Genomic DNA, 20,011 nt, shown 5'->3' on the forward strand with positions numbered 1-20,011 from the left:
ATTCCAAATTTTGTGGGATTACAGATTATATCTTACACATATTTTGATTTCTCTCAGAACATCTTGCACAGGTACAGAGTAAGTTTTTAATAAACATGAATAGTCAAAACTTTAGATTTAGAAACAATCTATTCCCTTCCCATACATTAAATCAAAGATCAGCAAATTATGGCTCCCAGGTCAGTTCTGGTCTGCTTTTGTATATAGTTTTATTGGCATACACCCACTTACTTATATATTGTCTATGGTTCCTTATAGGCCACAATGTCAGGGCTGAGTAGTTGCAACAAGGACTACAAAGCCTAAAACAGTTACTATCTGGCCTTTTACCAAAAAAAAAAAAAAAAAAAATGCTGCTGAAAGTTGCTCTCAGTCATTTTTATAGATGAGAGAACTGTCTCAGATAAATGACTTATCCAAGTTTGTAGTTGACCCTGTTCACTAAATCTACCTCTGTCAGATGATTTGTCAATACCAGATTAAATGTTTGGTGAAAATAATGCTATTTTAGAATACATAAAAGCAAATAAAAAGTAATATCACAAATGAAGACGGTTGTTGAAAGACCTCTGGGGGCTTATGCTAACCTAAACCAAATAGAAATATCGTTTTTCTAAATTAAGATAGTATTAAGTGGTAAAATTAAATAATCTATGTTGCTTTAACACATATGTGTGTATCTACACATATCCATGTGTATATTTATTTATATCTCTATTTCTTTGTGTGCGTACATGTATGTATATTAACAAAAATTTACTATCAGAGAATATCATTAATTTTATTAAAAAATCCAACAAAAAAGTGCAAATCTTACAGTAGGTTTCTAAAAGATGTTGAAAGTAATAACTGTCAAAAGCTGCTTTTAAGATGGACGAAGACAAATAAATAAATAAATAAAATGGACCAAGACAAAGTTAATTCAGCTAACCTAAACTCCTGTCAGACTGCTATTCCTGTCAGACAAAGGATTTTTACCATAGATACTTTAGGTAGTAGAAATGATTTATGTTTCCCCCAGGGCATCCTATAAAATGCAACAATATAGACATTCTTGGAGTACAAATAAATTGGAGCTGGCAGTAGAAGGGAGAAGCTGCTCTTGGTAAGCCACATACAAAAGAGGATCCAGGCACACAGGTGAATGAAATGTTACAAGTAAATACTTACTAACCACTTCTACTGATAATATGTCCCTATTACAGGTCACCAGCTATTGAGTCTTCTCATTTTAGCAAAAGTGATATCATCCACTGAGACAACAAAGAGATGGAGGAAGAGCAAGGGAAGAACCTGTCAAGTTAGAATTGGTGCAAAGAACTGGTGGTCTGGAGCAAAGATCAGAACAGAATGCATATCTGCACACAGCCAAGGTGGAAAAGTAATAATGTAGAGACAACTCATCTTACATGGTATCATATAAGCCTAGCTGCCTGCAACAAATGAATACCCACCTGCCATCCCCTAATCAGGGCACAGACCTCTCCAGACCCAGCTATTAAAGTCCCCTTCCTATAGAGTTGCTCAAGACTGCTTGGATCGTGCCAATGGAGGAAGCATAATTACTCAGCTACAACTGCCCTGGTCTCTTCGTCAACTCTTTCTCCTGAGAACTTTGTTTTTCTCCATGTTTCTACCCGACATACTAGTGGACCTACCAGGTATTAGAGTTTTCTTCTACAAAGGACTGCTCATATGCCTTCCTTTTTCAGTTGCTTCCCCTCAGGATTAAAAATGGAATGAGTTGTTTTCAACACACTATTACCTTGAATACTTCTCTTGAAGAAGGCCTTACAGCCCTCACAGGACCAGACGCCATAATGGTAGCCTGAGGCATAGTCATTGCACACTGCACAGTAGCGGGTCTCCTTGGCAGACTCCACAGCCATGCTTCCCTTGTCACTGGTACTGGCCAATCTCTCTCTGCCACCCTGGCGCCGATTGTCTGAGTTTGGCCTGGTGGGGGGGGGGGAAAGTAGGAGAAAATAAAAACAGTGAATCTATTAACATTAGAAAAGCAAAACATGTATGCTCTTCTAAAGAATAAGAGGCTTGGGGGATGCAGCAGATCCACTTTATTCTGACATTTTGAAATAATGAATCATAATGTAAGCTAATCTTTCATTACCTCTTGCCGGCTGTTACAGCAAAAGGTGTTTGCCTATGATATCAACCTTGAGGGGAAACTGTTTATTGCAAACTTGCTTAAGAAATGGACTGCCTACACCAGAATATATTATTTAGAAAAATGACAAGATGAAATTAACTTGTTTTTAATAGACTTACACTTTTTTTTTTTTTCAGGGATTCACAATTAATGCAGAACTATTAGAGACCAATGCTCATTCCAATTCTAGACACACTAAGTACCTTTAGGAAATAGAGACAAAGTAAAAAGCAGCTGGAGCATTTGAAACTCAAATGAACTGATGAGCAACCCAGAACATGTATAGAAAGATAACAATTCAAATTTTTATGTGACTGTTACCATGTAACCCTAGATATCAGTTTTTATAACTTGTCTATAAGTTAAGGGTGCCATTCAATACTCAATACTCCTCTTTAAGAGCATGTAGAATAAGAAGAGCAGAGAAACACAGATGATTACTCCAACCTTATAAAAAGTTCGTAGAGGAAGCATATCCCAGAAAGAAACCTGAGAATTAACAGTAAGTTCTGGGAGAATGCAGGAAATGGAGAAGTAAAAAGTTTTAAGGAAGTAGAAAGCTTTCAGATGGAAGAGTGACTGACAGTGCCAAATGGAGCAGAGAAGTCCCATAAAGCAAGGACTGATGACATAGAAGTAGGATTTGACAAAGAGGAACCTTAGCAAGGAGTTTTGGTAGAGATGTACAAGCACAAGCCAAAATCCAGTGGGTGGGAAAGAGAATGGAGTAGGAGGAAATGAAAATGAGTGAAGGCCATTCCTTTGAGAACTTAGATGAGAACGGGTAAAGAAAGAGATGGGGTGGGGTGGTTGCTCAAGAACATAAAGATTAAAAAAAGGATTTTCAGAATGGAAGTGGAAGCCTCACCTAGACTGAAAGAAATGGGCAAAAGAGAGGGAAGAGTTGGGGGTACAGAGAAGGGCAGAACAGAACAAAGTCCAGGGAAGTATAGCAGTTGGGATTCAAGACACAGGTAGAAGGAACAGCCTCAACAAAGACACCTTGAAGAAGACAGAGAAAAAAGAGCTAAGAAAAGGAGCAAATGAGATGAAGTTTGCATCTCTCATTTAACCAGTATAAGATCAGAACTTAGATCAAGGATTTGCTAGGCATGTGCAACCGAATAAAAGCAGTGGAAGAGAAATGAGGGTGCATGGTCAGAGCCCAGCACAGTGCCTGGTATGTAGTTGGCACTCAATAATGTATTTAAATGAACTCATAGAATGTTTCAGAGTGTATAGGAAAAAAAGAAAAGTTGAAAGATACTGGAAGGATAGATGGAGTGAAGATACCAAAAAAAAAAAAAAAGAAAGAAAGAAAGAAAAGGAAAGAAAATAGAAAAAAAAAAAGCTGGAACACCTGTGGCTCAGCCTCTGACTTCAGCTCAGGTCATGATCTCAGGATACTGGGATCCAGCCCCACTGTTGGGCTCCTCACTCAGCACGGAGTCTGCTTGTCTCTATGCCCCTCCCCCTGTTTGTACTCTCTCTCTCAAATAAATAAATAAAATCTTAAAAAAAGAATAAAAAGTAAATTTTAAAAAACCAACCTAGGATGAGATAAAATGAATTTAAGATAGAGTTTCCAGGGTCTCTGATTAAAGAAACTCATGCTTCCTGCTTCTACTCCCCACCCAAATAACGAGACCACACTGACTTTTTCACTGGCCCTCCCTTTCACAAGCCCTGTCTTTCCTTTTAGCTCAAATTTTATGACCCTTTCCTACTCTGATCACTCATTGGTATTGTCCACAGTTTTGTGGCAGTGATTCTCAAACAATACTTGCCATAACACTCACAAAATACCAGCTCCTTGCATTAAGCACGTCTGACTTGGCCGATTTTTTCCATTCTAAATGACACAGCTCTTACTTTGACAGCCTCAAATGGAAGTTCTTTATTTTTTAATATCTTTAGAGAGCACGGGCTTGCAGTTTTCAGTTCCAGTTCATATTCTTCTGCCTATCCCCTTCCATTTCATCACAATGCTGTTGAACTCCCCTCTCCCCAATCAACCTCAATCTTGTACTGTTCGTTCACTAACATCTTATGATGATTCAAGGCAGTAGGAAGCAGCTGTGAATATTTAACTATAGGAGCTTAGGGCCTTTGGGGGGCAGTGTGGTTAGCAAGCTGGACACTGACAATTTCGAGGCCTTATCAATCTTAAGTACTGCAGCCTCAATACCCAGCTCAGGGCCCAGCCCGTAGCAGACATTCCATACACATTTGTTGAATGAAGGAAGGAAGGAAGGAGTGAATGATATATGCATGGACAAAAGTTCCAAAGTATCGAGCATCTTCCACCCATCCCTGCATAATAAAATACTGCAAATTTTAAAACTGTGGTAGGATAAATATAACATAAAATTTATCATCTTAATTTTTTAGTGTAGAGTTCAATAATGTTAAGTTACTCACATCGGTGTTAACCAATCTCCAGAGCTTTTCCATCTCACAAAACTGAAACTTCACACCCATTCAACAACTCCCCATTTCCTCCTCCCCCCCAGGCCCTGGCAACCACCATCTACTTTCAATCTCTATGCACTTGACTACTCTAAATAATTCATATAAGTGGAATAATATACTAATTGCCTTTTTGTAAATGGTTTATTTCACTTAAGCATAATGCCCTCAAGGTTCAGCCATGTTGTAGTATGGTCAGAACTGCCTTTCTTTTTAAGGCTGAATAATATTACATTGTACATATTTACCATATTTTGTTTATCCATTCATCTACCAATAGACAATGGACATTTGGGCTGCTTCCATATTTTGAATAATGCTGCTATTAACATGGATGTTCAAATATCTCTGTGAAAGTCTGCTTTCAGTTCATCTGGATATATACCCAGAAGTGGGATTGCTGGATCATATAGTAGTTCTATTTTTAATTTTGTGAAGAACTGTCATATTGTTTTCCACAGTAACTGCACTATTTTACATTCCCACCAACAATGCACAAGGGTTCCAATTTCTCTGCACCCTTCCCAACATATGTTTTTTTCTGTTTTGTTTTGTTTTGTTTTGTTTAATAGCAGCCATCCAAATGGGTTTGAGGTAATCACTGCATCTTAAGGTCACTTCTCTTACCAACCATTCCTAATCCTCACCCTGGTAATAATTTATTCCTGTTCTGAACTCAATGGCCAGTTTTTCTTTACTTCTACCACTTGCTACATTCTTACCGCTTCAGTTGTATATTCGTGTGTCTCCATTGCTGCTAAGTTGCTCGTGTCTTACTCATCTTTGGAACCCCAATTGTTTATGTGCCTCATCCAATTGTGCCTCATCCAAAATAGAGACTCAATAAATATTGATATCAAATGAATTAATCAATGACTGAATCAATAAAGTGATCATTTTTACAATATAAATGGAATACGTAAATATTGTTTTTAAAAGTACTGGTAAAAAATTTAACAGCAAAAGCTCATTTTCCCCAGATCTCACAGAGATGTATGCTACCAGCAAAATACCTTCCATCTACACTTTATCTTTGAGATGTCCCTGAAATACTGAAAATCTACTGCAGGCATAGAGCATAAAACCAGAAGGCCTCAAAAAAAGAAGAGAGGAAATTACACAGGCCATATTTCCTTTCCATAAAGGAACTTTTTTATCCAACTTGGAAAATCATATATGTAACGTTGTCAGTTATCATTCTGGCTCAACCCTGCTCTATGAATGCTCCTAAACAGGAGGAGGAGTCATGAAAAATATAATCCAGATCAACCTAAAAGGCAAGTGAGATCTTCTCATTGTCTGCAAGGCCCTGTGGCACCTTGAAACATGTTCAGGTTTTCTGGAATATCCATTAGGCCAAGGCAATTTGGTACAACTGCCTCCAGACTAAGATCTGTGTCCCTAGGATGCAGAATAACTTGGCCTCATCCTCTGTAGTGGAAAGGAACAGAGTGGAAGGTGTCTGTGCCTGGACTCAGACCAAGCCACAAGGGCAGGCCAGGCACTGACCTGCGGTTAGATCAGCCCTCAGGGATGAGCCTCATTAGAGGTCCCAGACTCATCTCTTCCAACTTCCCTCTCCCCAGCCTAGCCCAACTGCATCTGTCAAAGACATGGCACTTTGGCTTCATGCTTCTTTGGTAGGAAATACTTATACCATGTTTAGGGCAATCTTTCTTCCTCTCAGTCAGCCTCAAAGGCCTTTTGGCTTCTCCTTATTTTCATAGAAACTAAATTAACTACTCTCATTTTCATGATCTAAATGTCATCAGGTTTTGCTTCCCTTATCTCTTTATTCTAGGTGCAAATTTAACTAATTCTTTAGCCAATTTGCTAAAACATCTCTCTCTTTATAAAATTATTCTTTTTAAGATTTTATTTATTTATTTATTTATTAGAGAGCGAGCGAGAAAGAAACAGCATGAGAGGGCAGAGGGTCAGAGGGAGAAGCAGACTCCCCGCTGAGCCGGGAGCCCGATGCGGGACTTGATCCCAGGACCCTGGGATCATGACCTGAGCCGAAGGCAGACACTTAACCATCTGAGCCACCCAGGCGCCCTTGGGGATAGCTTTTTTTTTTTTTAAAGATTTTATTTATTTATTTGAGAGAGAGAGAATGAGAAAGAGAGCACATGAGAGGGGGGAGGGTCTGAGGGAGAAGCAGACTCCCCGCCGAGCAGGGAGCCCGACACGGTACTCAACCCAGGACTCCGGGATCATGACTTGAGCCGAAGGCAGTCGCTTAACCAACTGAGCCACCCAGGCGCCCGTCTCTATAAAATTCTTATCCCTTTCTCACTGAATTGTCAACAAACCTCTATAGTTTCTCATCTTGGACATATCCTCACAAGACTCAGATAAGAAGTTGACTAGTTTACCAAGTTAGATGTTCTTCAGCCTTACAGGTATGTTTAAAGATTCTCTAAAAAGAAGTAAGGTGGAAGCTTAAGCGAAAAATAGAGGGATGTTCTGTCAGTGACTGAATACACTGCAGCTCTGAGGCACACAAGGGCTTAGGAACAAAGTGATGGCAGAGAAAAGAAAGGCAGAAGCATGAGAGATCAGACAACAAGAGAAAACCTCACTGCACCTATGGAAACTGGAAACTCAACTGACTAGATTTAGTTACCTTTTCATTACATCCAGTGACTACTAAATATTTCCCAATGGGTGCCCCACTGATATTATATATTCAATATGATGAGGAGAGAATTCTGAAGGCATTCATCTTGGGTCCAGAAAGTAGACTCTCTTAGACCAAGTCATAACAGAGCATAACCAAAGTGCATTTATCAAGAAGATTTTCATTAATCAAAGGAAGAGTTTGAAGCTCAACATAATCAAATACTGTTGGTTTTCCAAACATAAACCATGGTACCAGCCAATCCAAAGGCATTATTCACCTGATGAATCAAGAATTTTTAAAAAAATGTTTAAAGCCTTGGTTTCTAGAGGAAACATTTTTGCAAAGCTAAGTGAAAAGAACAAACAGATGTCCACTCCCTAGAGATGTGGGGTAATTAAGTGCTAGTGTGATAACCTCATGAAATTCTAATCCCCAAATCAAATCCCCAAAGTTATATGCACCCAAAGTGCCTTACACTTTTTCTTGATGGCACTTACCACAATTTCCCGTCCTATACTTGAGTGATTATTGACAAATATATGTTCCCCCTAATAAACAGTAAATTCTAGGAAGGCAGGGATCACATCTCATTTGCTCCCAATTTTAACTGACGCACATTTAGGTCCTTGATGAAAATTTGCTAAATGTACCTCTTCCATCTAATCCATCACCAAATTATATCAGTTATTTCTTCAAAACACTATGCCTATCTTCCTTTGCATTCCTTGTTTTCGTCATTCTTGCCTAAGACATAAATAACCCTACATCTGAATTACTAAGAGTAGTCTCCTGCCTCTCACAAGTCCTCAAACTCAGCCGACCTGCCACTGTCAAAAGAATGGTCACAAAATATAACTTTCATCTTTCAATAACTTTTCATTACATATATCTGAGGGTCATTACCTTTTGGGGGCGTCAGGGACTTGTTTGATAATATAGGCAAGACTCTGAAACTGTCTTTTCTAGAAAACACATACAAACGAACTCTCAAACTTGTGCCTATTAATTCTGGGGGCATGATAAACCAGGAAAATAAAATTTTAAAATTTTATTTTTAAAATCATCGACATATAGAATTAAGCTCAAATTCTTGAATTCCCTGCTCCAGCCAGTATTGGTCCCTCTATAGCTCCCTGAGCAAAATTTTATCAACTCCACCTGAGAAATTGCTCATACTACATTCTCTGCAGTCTCTGCTTCCCATCAGCCATCACATCTCATCTATCATAGAAAACTAAGCTTTAGTTCCCCCATCTTCCATGAGGCTTATCCTAAGTATTCCAACTCACACTGGTTCAACTTTGAATTCCTACAGCACTTCAAGTCTTCACCACTTCTCTTGACACTGGATTATCATCTCTCTGGCAACTACTCTACGCCTGTTTCCTTTGCGGTATTTTCTTCCTCTACCAGGCTCCTAAATGTCAGTGTTTCTCAGGGTTCTGCCCCCAGCCCTCTGTCATCCTTAGCTGACATTTTCTTTATGGCAATATTAGCCATGTGTGTGGTCACACTCAACTGCCATCTCTCTGCTATATATATAAATATGAATGGGCATAAGTTAGTGATGGTTTGTGCCTAGGACCAGAACTTACCTGTGGGTATTACCACACTCTCTGAAGGTTTATGTTTGAATTTTAATATAATCTCTATTTATTTTCCATGGCAGTAAATAGACATTCTTAAAAAAAAAAAAAAAAAAAAAAGGTACAAGTTGATCTAAAATGGTAGAGAATTTCAGCTTCTGGTTCAAAGTTCTGCCCAAAGTTCAAACCACACCCTGGATTTCTGGAAGACCAGCAAGACCCCTGGCCTAATAAGATAAGGGGAGCTGGGAGAGTAGGCAAGCGAAGTTCCACAGGCCATTAATGTTTGTGGCTGGCACTACTGTTAAGTGCCTTATGGGTCATTGATCCACTTAACCCTCAAACTAACCCAAGTAGTACTATTATAAGTGCTCTTGTTTTAGAAATGAGGTGACCAAGGTACAGAGGGACAAGGAGTTCACCGAAGTCATACAATCAAGCAACAGTGGAGTCAAGGTATCAGGCAGGCTGATCCCTGAGCCCGGGACTCCCAAGAGAGAATGGAATCCTTGGGAACTCCACCCAAAGGTAGTGAGAGCCAAAGGCAGAGTATGTCACATGCTCTGGGAACAAAATCCTTACCTCAGATATCATCCCGAATCTCATAAATAATAATCCCATTTGAAATTGCCCCCAATTATTTATTACCCGGCCAATAATAGTTTTTTAAAGGAAAACGCTAATCCAATTTCTAGTGCAAAGGTTGAGAACTCTGTTGAGTTCCATGGAAAGAGAGTTTAATGGAGCTGACAACCATACAGGAGAATAGCTGGATGAAAGTTTGAATATTTCCTTAAGATAGGATTACAGAACATATCTATTTTAACTCATCAACAAATGAAAAGTGATGTGTTGTTAATGTTCGCATATAAGAGTTCTGAAATTCTGCACAAAGAACATTAGCATTCACCCTTCAAAATGTAAGGCTCTCTATAAAATGTCAAGAGGTTTTCCCACTCACTTAAGAAAAATATCTTCACCCCAAAATACAAGCAAGTGTTGATTTTCCACACTAATGGGAAACAAGAATCACCTGGCATAAAGTTCCTTAAAACCCCATTTAGTCAATATCTTTGCATCTGTGCTCGGTTACTAATGTGTAACCAAATGACCTGATTTGAGTTTCCTCACCTCTCCTTTCTCTATTCACACCAACCTGTTGCAAGTGCTAATGAACGGTGAGGCCAAGAAGCCCAAAGTGAGAAGATGCAAGAAACAAGGCATGTGGATGACACAAAAGAGATAAGTCAAGAGAGGAGTTGTGGTTTGACACAACACCTTCTTAAAACAAGTCTGACTTCCAGCTTAATTTCCACACAAAATATGACATATATTAGGAGGATAATAATCTACTCATATGCAGAAATACTAAGAAATTCATTCATTCATTCAACAGCATGGCATAAGCATCTACTCGCTGCCAGTCAGGGAGTGTAGGAGGGCAAAGGACAGGAGAGGGGACGGGCAGGGGCAGCAAGACGGGGAACAGAAGGAAGAGGAGGATCCTCTCTGCCCTTGGGAAGCAGACAACTCAAGGAGGAAGACGTGGGACTCTGGGAAACACAGTCCTGCTCTAACACTGGCCTCTGGTCGGCTTTTGAGTATAATCCATAAATCATTCGTTTTATGACCCTATCCAAGAGATAGGAACAACATGTCATCACATAAAAAGCCCACACAAACATGTCCAGAAGGGCAAATGGAAATTTTTACTTACAGAAGTTATTTGGGAGTCTGTATGCCATTAAAGATCACATGGCGACAAACATAATAAACTTCAGGATAAAATAAGGGACTGTTGAAAAGAAAACCATAGGCCCAAAATGGCATCACTTAGGTTAAAGCCTCAGGTCAGTAAACCAGGACTGGATCCCTAACCTAAGGGCAGTTTCGACCTCCCCGGAAATGTAAGTCTTAAACTATCCATCAGGAATTTTCTGATAAGCAAAGCACCAGTTAGATAATCTGTTACCTGCGCCTTCCCCATCCCCTCAAAGGAAGATGAGGTCATCGGCACACTAAGACCCCCTGCCATTCCCCCTAAGAGAAGATCTTGCCTGGAATAATCCTTTCTTTTCTTTTGCTACTAACTCTCTTGCCCCACCCTCCTTCCCATAAAAACCTTCCATTCTGTGCAGCTCCTCAGAATGGCCCTGTCCTTGCTAGATGAGATACTCACTGATTCATGAATGGTTTCATAAAGCTAATTAAATCTTCAAATTGACTCTGTTGAATTTTGTTTTTTTTTTAACAAGAGGCAGGGAACTGTGGTCGAAAAGTTCTAGGCTGGGTCAGGATGCCTGGGTTCTAGACAAAAGGCTGCCAAGACAGCTGCATGGGCTTAAGCAAGTCACCAAACCTCTCTGGTCTCAGCTGCTTCTCTGTAAGAGAAGAAACCCCAACTATGTTTTCTAAATTCCTTTCCAGCTCTGTGATTGTAGGACCATGATTCTGTCCTATGCCTCTGACCAATAATACATCTGTGGCCAGCTAGAATTTCTTCAATGATCTCATGAATGCACAGCCCATGTTTCAAAACTCTTTCCCAAGAGTAATAAAATGTGTGCAGATGAGATGGTGAGAGGCGGTTGCACTGCGTTTCGGTCTGCTCAGCACTGCCTCCTTTGTCCGAGACTGATTCTAGATGACAAACACCCATCCCATCACAGGGAGCTGTCGGTGAGGGCCAGCGTGTTTCTAACCGCTAACATGACCTGCCCGCAAAAAAAAGTCGCTTCTCTAAAGGAGCCATGAGAAACAGGAGGGAAAATACTAGAGGGAAGGAACAAGAAATGGAGAGACAAAGGAAAGATGGAAAGTACTTCTGTATATTTGACTTTCTCTTAGTTCACGGAACTCTACCAGCAATCCTTGAAGTGGGAACCTGAATAGAAGAAAATACAGCTGAGATATCAAAGACAAAGTAAGCAGAATTCATCTACTGTGTCTCTCTGGCCAGGCTAGCGCGCAAGGCTAGAGAGAGTTCCAAAGCAAAGGATTCTGGAATAAGAGACAATTTGGATTTGGTTTAAAATGAAGAGAGGTTCTTTTGCACAGAATGACTTCATCAAATCTTTAAACATAATTAGTGACCAGAATTGCAGTAGGGACCAAAGGCTCTCTTAGATGTCGAAGTTAAAACTGAATCTTCGAGTTACTCTTCTTTGATTTTCCAATTCACCCAACAGGAAGCAAGCTCAAAGAGCAGCCCATTCTTTTGTGGATTTCTAAGAAGACACAATAGATCTCTCTGTGATGTAGCCGTGACCACAGCTGCAGATGGTGTCAGAGACACGAGGAACACGTGGGACATGTATCGAGCCACACGCCATATGGATCTCATGGGCAAAGAAGATTGGGTTCCTGTGCATGATATGCCTTTTTGGGGACAGCAATTCCATAAGTTTCAGGAAGTTTTGGAGTTCTGATGTGCTATTATTATCTCTTTGACTAAGGTTAACATAAGCAAAGTGCTCTCTAGAATCCTCCTGTGTCCCACCCCCCCCAAGCATCTTTGCCACAAGCATTTTCACCACATAACTAATCGCCCATGAGGCAATTTTGTTGTTAAAGATAAAATCACAAAAATCAGAAGAGTGACATTCATTAAAAAGGGCATAATGAAACATGAAAAACGAGTAACAAAATTAAAAAGACTTTAGTGCAAATTGAAAATATTTGATTATGCTCAAAATGTATAGTGGAGATTTATGCCAACACTGTGCAAATAACTGATTTTATTTTGTGGATTGCATCTAAGCACTTGTCTTCAAAGTTGTTTAAAGAGTTTTTTTTTTTTCTTGTTTGCTTGTTGATTCGTCTCCTCATTGCACTTTTTCTTTTTTTGCTAGAATTTCCCCCTTCCTTAAAAGAGGCATCACTTTCCCGATACAAGGACGCATATTTGTAAAGGAGCTTTGTTATTGCATTGTGAAAGCCTACACTGGTATTTATTCTTGACATATGTCACACGTTCATTGATAAGATATTCCAAAATTCTATGGGAAATGTGTGTTCAAATCTCTGTACCACTATATAGACTATTATGAGGGTTAAGATTTATATAATAAAAAATGGGAGTTGGGACGCCTGGGTGGCTCAGATGGTTAAGCATCTGCCTTCAGCTCAGGTCATGATCCCGGGATCCTGGGATCGAGTCCCACATCAGGCTCCCTGCTCAGCGGAGAGCCTGCTTCTCCCTCTCCCTCTGCCTCTGCCTCTCTCTCTCTTTCTCTGTCTCTCATGAATAAATAAATAAAATCTTAAAAAAAAAAAAAATGGGAGCACTGGGGCGCCTGGGTGGCTCAATCGGTTAAGCGTCTGCCTTGGGCTCATGTTACGATCCCGGAGTCCTGGGATTGAAACCCACGTTGGGCTCCCTGCCCAGAAGGGAGTCTGCTTCTCCCTCTCCTTCTGCCTCTCCACCCCCCTCCTCTCTCTCTCTCTCTCTCAAATAAACAAATAAAATCTTTAAACAAAAATGGGAGCACTGTGTCAACAGAGAAAGGAAACCAAACTGTCAAACAAACCCAACTGTCAATCCATTTTTTTTATCTTTTATGGCAAAATTACTTTACAACCAATTATGCACTAAAAATGTTTGCAGCAAAAATGCTGGCAGCAAAGATGCTTACAGTCAAAGTACCTAGAACCCTCTGGAACACCTCAACCTCTTTCTCCTGACTCATCTCCTGCTGCTCCTTTGCCCATCTTCCAGCAACCAATTATGTGCCAGTTACTTCCCAACCTGCCATTAACTTCGCTCGCCTCAGGCCATTGCTCATATTGTTTCCTGCCAAGAATACCCTTGCCCAGCCCTGTGAGCCTAGAGAAATCCTAATAGCATTCAGACTCAGCTTCTCCACTCTGCTACCTCTATACAATGTGCCCACATCTTCTCAACCCTCTTCACCCTGCATTGCAATAAATGGTTACACAGGTTGTCTGCCAGTTAGACTGCGGAATCCTTGTGAGCAACATCTAATATATAGGAGGCAGCCAAAAAAAAATCTTTTGAATGTATTTAAATTGAATTCAGGGGCGCCTGGGTGGTTCAGTCAGTTAAGCGTCTGCCTTTGGCTTGGGTCATAATCCTGGGGTCCTGGGATCGAGCCCCAAGTGGGGCTCCTTGCTCAGCAGGGAGTCTGCTTCTCCCTCTTCCTCTGCTGCTCCCCCTGCTTATGCACGTGCATGCGCGCTCTCTATGTCAAATAAATAAATAAAATCTCTAAAAAATAAAATAAATAAATTGAATTCAATTAAGTGAATTATATGGAACTATGTCATGATATCCTTAAAATAACTAGAAATACCTTAAGAGGTTAATAAATCAGCCCTGATATGTGTTCAACTGCCTACCCAAACTTCTCATAGACAAGAAGAGATAATAAAGCAAAAGAAATTTCAAGTTTGGATAAGTCACTTCCAGTTTGCCAGAATTTTCTAAACTGCTATCTAAGGACTTTAGAAAAAGTTACTCAACGTGTAAGTCACTCTGTGCCACTTTTCCCCCTTTGAAAATAGGAATAACAATATTTTCTGTAGCCAAAGAATTGATGACACTAAATAATGTTTCTGAAAAAAATATACAAAGATCCTGAATCCAGATGCTGATGTGAATCTTTACTTTTTTTTTTAAGATTTTTATTTATTTGACAGAGAGAGACACAGCGAGAAAGGGAACATAAGCAGGGGGAGTAGGAGAGGGAGAAGCAGGCTCCCACTGAGCAGGGAGCCCGATGAGGGGCTCGATCCCAGGACCCTGAGCCGAAGGCAGACGCTCTTAACAACTGAGCCGCCCAGGCACCCTGATGTGAATCTTTAAAACCTATTTTGAAATAACTATACAGTAGTCCTCCAATAAATGTATGACAGCAAAGAGGATTTTAATAACTATGTAATCCTTTTTTTTTAACTATGCAATCCTTGACTCCTCTTTCACATGCTACATGAAAACTATCAGAAAATCCCATCTGCTCCCCCTTCAAAGTACCTAGCAATTCAAATTCTTGACATTTAAAGAAATGATGTTAATTTTAAACAAGAAATTAGTGTGGTTGTGTTTTTTTTTTTAAGTCATCATCCTTTAGAAACGCATACAGAAATATTTACAAGTGAAATATAATTGAGAAAGCTAGGTACTGAACACATGAAGAGTCATTATATTATTCCATTTCTATGAAAAGTTTTGCAAACTTTCACAATGAAAATTCAGAAGGTATTCCTCTTTTCAAACCCTCTACTGGATCTCCAACTCATTCAGAGTGAAAGCCAGAGTCCTGACAATGGCCTACTGAGGCCTTACACACTCCAACCCCCAGCCTCCTCTCTATTCACCTCCAACCTCTTAACTCCAGTCATCCTGGCCTCTCTGTTTAATACACACCAGGTATGCTCCTGCCTCGGGGCCTTTTCACTGCTGTGACCTCAGGCTGAAATGCTTTTCACTGGGATATCCTCACGGTACCACTCCCTTCCTTATTTCAAATCGTTGCTTAAATCTCACCTTCGCAATGGAACCTCTGCTGATTTGTCTGATTTGTTCACTCGTCTACTCACCGTGCCTAGAACAGTGCCTAACATACAGGAGATGGTCAATAAATATTTGTCGAATGAACCAACGAACAAATGAATGAATGAGTAAACTGGGTCTACAGCCATCCTGTGCCCTGCCCTCCAGAACATCATGACATCCTTGAAGACCGAAACCAGGGATTACAGACAGGTCAGCAAAGGCCTGCCCTGTCGCCTCACCACCACAGTGGCCCGCGTGCGACGTTGGAAGGGCTCACCTCCCACACATGCAGCTGAGGAAGGCAGGCCTGGGGTTCTGGGGTCACAGAAACTCTCTAGAACAGACATGCGCACAAATTCTGCTCAGAATGGAGCAGAATTTGTTTTTAAAGGGCTTGGTTCATGTGTATAATCAAAACATGCTGCACATTAGAGGTATATTAATGGAGAGAAATTTTCAGGTGATTTCTGAAATGATCTGATCTTGGAAATGGAATGAATAAACGCTGTGGAATGGGGAGGGTGGGGGGCGAACAGCTCCACTGTTACTCCCTAGGAACGTTAAGGTCTCAGGCTTCCCCAGCACAGGGTTGGCATGATGTTGCTCGGCATCTGTAGTTTCTTCTCACCTCTGGACAGCAGCTTCCAGTGCTTCTTCCAGTTTCTAGACAGTATCCTCTGGTGGTTTTGTCTAGACAGCAAAGTCAGAAGCAGCCTGAAATCTCTGGGAATAAGCACTCCGATTTCCAGTCTCTACCCCACTCTACTCCATCCTCATCTAAGACTTGGCCTTGGTCAGCGGCCTTGGTCTTTATTACCTTTATAAGTGATATTTATAACTTTTTATATTTAGCTCTGAAATAATTTTCCTGATTCTTCGGCTATAGTTCTGCTAGGTATAAGCATGTTATAAAGCCAAAAGCAAAAAACTCGAACAGACCAACCTTTGATTCACTGCCTTTCCATTCCCAGTTCTCTGCTCAAGCCTGGCTCACATCCAGTTGGGACAAAATCACTCAGCTGTTAGCCAGTGGCCTCGGCTGCCACCAGCTAAAGCAACAAGTTTCTTAAGCAGCTGAGAACCCTGGAGAAAAACCCATCCAGCCCTGCTCCAACTCTTACCTCCCAGCTATGTCTTGGAGTATGACTCTGGGAGTTCTTCAAAGTCCCTGGGTTGGGAGGGAGTAAAAGGAAATATTTCCAAGGAGTTGGAAATTCTCACTCACACTCCATTCCCTGTGGTCTCACTCATAAGTCTTCAGAGACTTTCCCCCCAGAAAATTACACACATACGGTTATCTGACCTATACTCGGAAGATTATTGGAGCATTTCCTTATCCCACTGACTCCAGAGCATTTCCTTTTTCACCCCATAGCCTTGATTTTTTTTTTTTTTTTTTTTGCAATCCCCCTTGAATCCATGCATTGGAGATCCCCCATGTCACATACCATGCCCACAAGGCCCCACGTAGCTCGCTAGTCTTCCAAGCCACCATGGCCAAGCTCAGTTTCTCTGCTATCGACTCAGCCACCCCCAAACCAAAGAGGTGGAGAAGGGGAAATGTAGATCTGTTTAATATGTTATCTAGATAGGAGTCCTGCTTTTTCTTCTAAATCTTTCACACTCTAGAAAGCATGTCAGAGAATTATTTTTCTAAACTACTATTTTCTGAAATCTAATAATGCTACAAAAATACAAGAGAACCCCCCCCCCCGCCAAGACAACCAAGTGTTGTTTCTATAGCACTCACTATATTACTCACTCAACAAAAGTTACCTAACTAGTGAGTTCTATCCTGGCCTGCCTCGTTTCCTGATAGGAAAAGACAGGCAGGCATCTGTGTACTTGCTAGAAGGGGCAGCCATAAAAAAAAAAAAAAAAAACCTTCAGGCTTCAAAAATGAAACACAGTAAACAGTGAGGCAACATGGCTAGTCCTTGCAGATTTAACCAATAAAAATGCAAGACGCCCAGTTAAATTGAATTTCAGATAAATAACAAAGAATTTTTTAGTGCAATATTGCACAGGACATAGTTAGGCTCAAAATTTTTTGTTTTTTATCTGAAATTGAAAGTTACCCGGGCATCCTGTAATTCATTTGGCAATCCCAAACATGATGCTTTTACGAGAAGACAACAGAGATACACAAATCCAGCAGCAATTACGGAGTTGAGTTCAGGACAGTGGGGACCATTAATCATAACGGGCTTCACCGTGCTTTTCTCGTCAAGAGACAAAAGTCTGTTTTGGACAAAATTAGGCTATTTGTAGGTGCATTATGTCTTGAGCCAATGGGATATCACATTAAATTAATGTTCACCCATTTACTAAAATTACCTAGGAGGTTAAAAGACTAATGTACCTTCTGACTCACACAGCTTAGGTCATTCACGGTCAAGTACTATCTAGCAAAGCACCGTGAGGCATGTGGCTTTAATTGATCTTTCTCACTTTCTGTCCCCCTGCTGCCACTCTCTTTCCTGTAGATCCAATTAGAAAGTTTGGGCCTAGACTCTGAGAAGTTTAAAATGATCATTTTCCAAGGAGAAATCCTGACTTAGAAAAAGCCACCACTGAGCTAATCATCCTCTCTGGGTACAGCATCCCTTGTCCGCAAGGAGCCACCAGCGCCCAGAAAGCAGGGCAACCGCCTCTCAAAATATCACCGCCGTAATTTTGTTTTCAAGTTTGTAGTGGAAATCATTTTGCTGTGAGCATATTGATAGCCCTTTCACAACCAGAAGTAAATACATTTGGTCTACGATTCCTCACAAAACAGAAAAGAAGGTAGCTTCTACCACCTCGAATTATTTTCCTTGCATACATATAAACACCATAAAATGTTAATAAAAGCAGATTTAATTTCTACATGATTCTCTTTACAGTGTTGTGAATTACATGATTAGTACTTCCTTTTCATATATTTTCACGGGCAACTTGAACAGCTAAAGAGCTGTCAAAATTCACTAAGAGTTCCATAACACTGAAAGAGTTAAAAGTGAAAAAAAAATTACAGGTTTGTGTAATTATAAATCTTATCCTGATCAATATAAATTTCTACAGAATAAATGGTGTCACATGATCTTGGATTAGTACAGTTATAACCCTCAGCCATGCGAGCCCTTCTGTAACACATTTATCAGGAACAAGAATTATACTTAGGACATACGGTTCCACCAATTGCCATTCTTATTAAACTTACATTTCATTTCCTGGAACAATATTAAACTACAAGGGGAAAAATTTAATAGTAAACAGTATATAACCAATGTTGGGTTCACTAATTAGCTTCAAAGAAGACACATGTTTTTCAACGTTGGGACCATGTTTTAAAAAAAAAAAAAAAAAAATCTATTGTAACCTAGCTGCTGGGTCAAGCACAGATTGACTTTTTTTTTAATTTTGCCAATACTAAGGTGAAATATCTATTATGAAATAAATCAAGTTCCATTTTCACATTGGTAATTGTGAAACAAAAATAGCACCCAACCAACTTAGAAATCTGAAAGGAGTCGGTGTAAGTCCCCACAGAAATCTACTAATTCCTAACCTTAAAGCCCTGGACACAGGAAAAAGAAAAACAAGAAAAGAAATCTTCAATCACAAAGTAAGTAAGATATAGTTATTAGAACTGAAAGAGAATGATCAAAATGTAAGTACAGGAAATATGTTTCCACTAGAGCCTTAAAACTGAAGTGGCCAACCAAGGTTACAAATTCTCACTCGGACCATTTGCCAGTTAAACAGATGGCCTGATGCTCACTTCCACCATCATTACTGTTCAGCAATTGCAGCATCAGGCATTCCTTCATTCCACTTGGCTTGGGCTTCCACTCTCTATGCTAGCACCATGACAGTGAGGACAGCATGGCCTCTATGTCCTCAGTGAACAGGGACTGGTCATACCTCCACGTGTTAAGGATGAAGTCACGGCTGGAGGCGACATGCGTTCTTGTCCTGTTCTGCCTATGCTAGCTGACATATATTGGGGAAGCCACTTCACCTCTCTAGATTTTAATCACTTTGCTTGGAAAATAAAGTGGTAGGTTGGTGGGAATGCAAGCTGGTGCAGCCACTCTGGAAAACAGTATGGAGGTTCCTCAAAAAGTTGAAAATAGAGCTACCATATGATCCAGCAATTGCACTACTGGGTATTTACCCCAAAGATACAAAAGTAGGGATCCGAAAGGGTACGTGCACCCCGATGTTTATAGCAGCAATGTCCACAATAGCCAAACTGTGGAAAGAGCCAAGATGTCCATCGACAGATGAATGGATAAAGAAGATGTGGTATATATATACAATGGAATATTATGCAGCCATCAAAAGGAATGAGATCTTGCCATTTGCAACAACGTGGATGGAACTGGAGGGCATTATGTTGAGCGAAATAAGTCAAACGGAGAAAGACATGTATCATATGACCTCACTGATATGAGGAATTCTTAATCGCAGGAAACAAACTGAGGGTTGCTGGAGTGGGGGGTGGGGTGGGAGGGATGGGGTGACTGGGTGATAGACACTGGGGAGGGTATGTGCTCTGGTAAGCGCTGTGAATTGTGCAAGACTGTTGAATCTCAGATCTGTACCTCTGAAACAAATAATGCAATATATGTTAAGAAAAAAAAAAAAGAAGAAGAAGAAGAAGG

General features: G+C 40.3%; 1 protein-coding gene across 3 annotated transcripts in view; it reads right to left on the reverse strand.

The window, feature by feature from the left end:
* ESR1 (estrogen receptor 1) overlaps window positions 1–20,011 on the reverse strand; it is a 275,553-nt gene that overhangs the window by 240,933 nt on the left and 14,609 nt on the right. For 2 of the 3 annotated variants that reach the window (XM_021693344.1, XM_021693345.1), the window contains one exon: window positions 1,766–1,956. In XM_021693344.1, coding sequence (XP_021549019.1) covers window positions 1,766–1,956 — 191 coding nt within the window. Of the gene's footprint in view, window positions 1–1,759; window positions 1,957–20,011 lie in introns of all 3 variants that reach the window. The other variant, XM_021693343.1, reaches the window with a different exon arrangement.

Source organism: Neomonachus schauinslandi, chromosome 8 (assembly GCF_002201575.2).
Source record: "Neomonachus schauinslandi chromosome 8, ASM220157v2, whole genome shotgun sequence".
Classification (NCBI taxonomy): domain Eukaryota; kingdom Metazoa; phylum Chordata; class Mammalia; order Carnivora; family Phocidae; genus Neomonachus; species Neomonachus schauinslandi.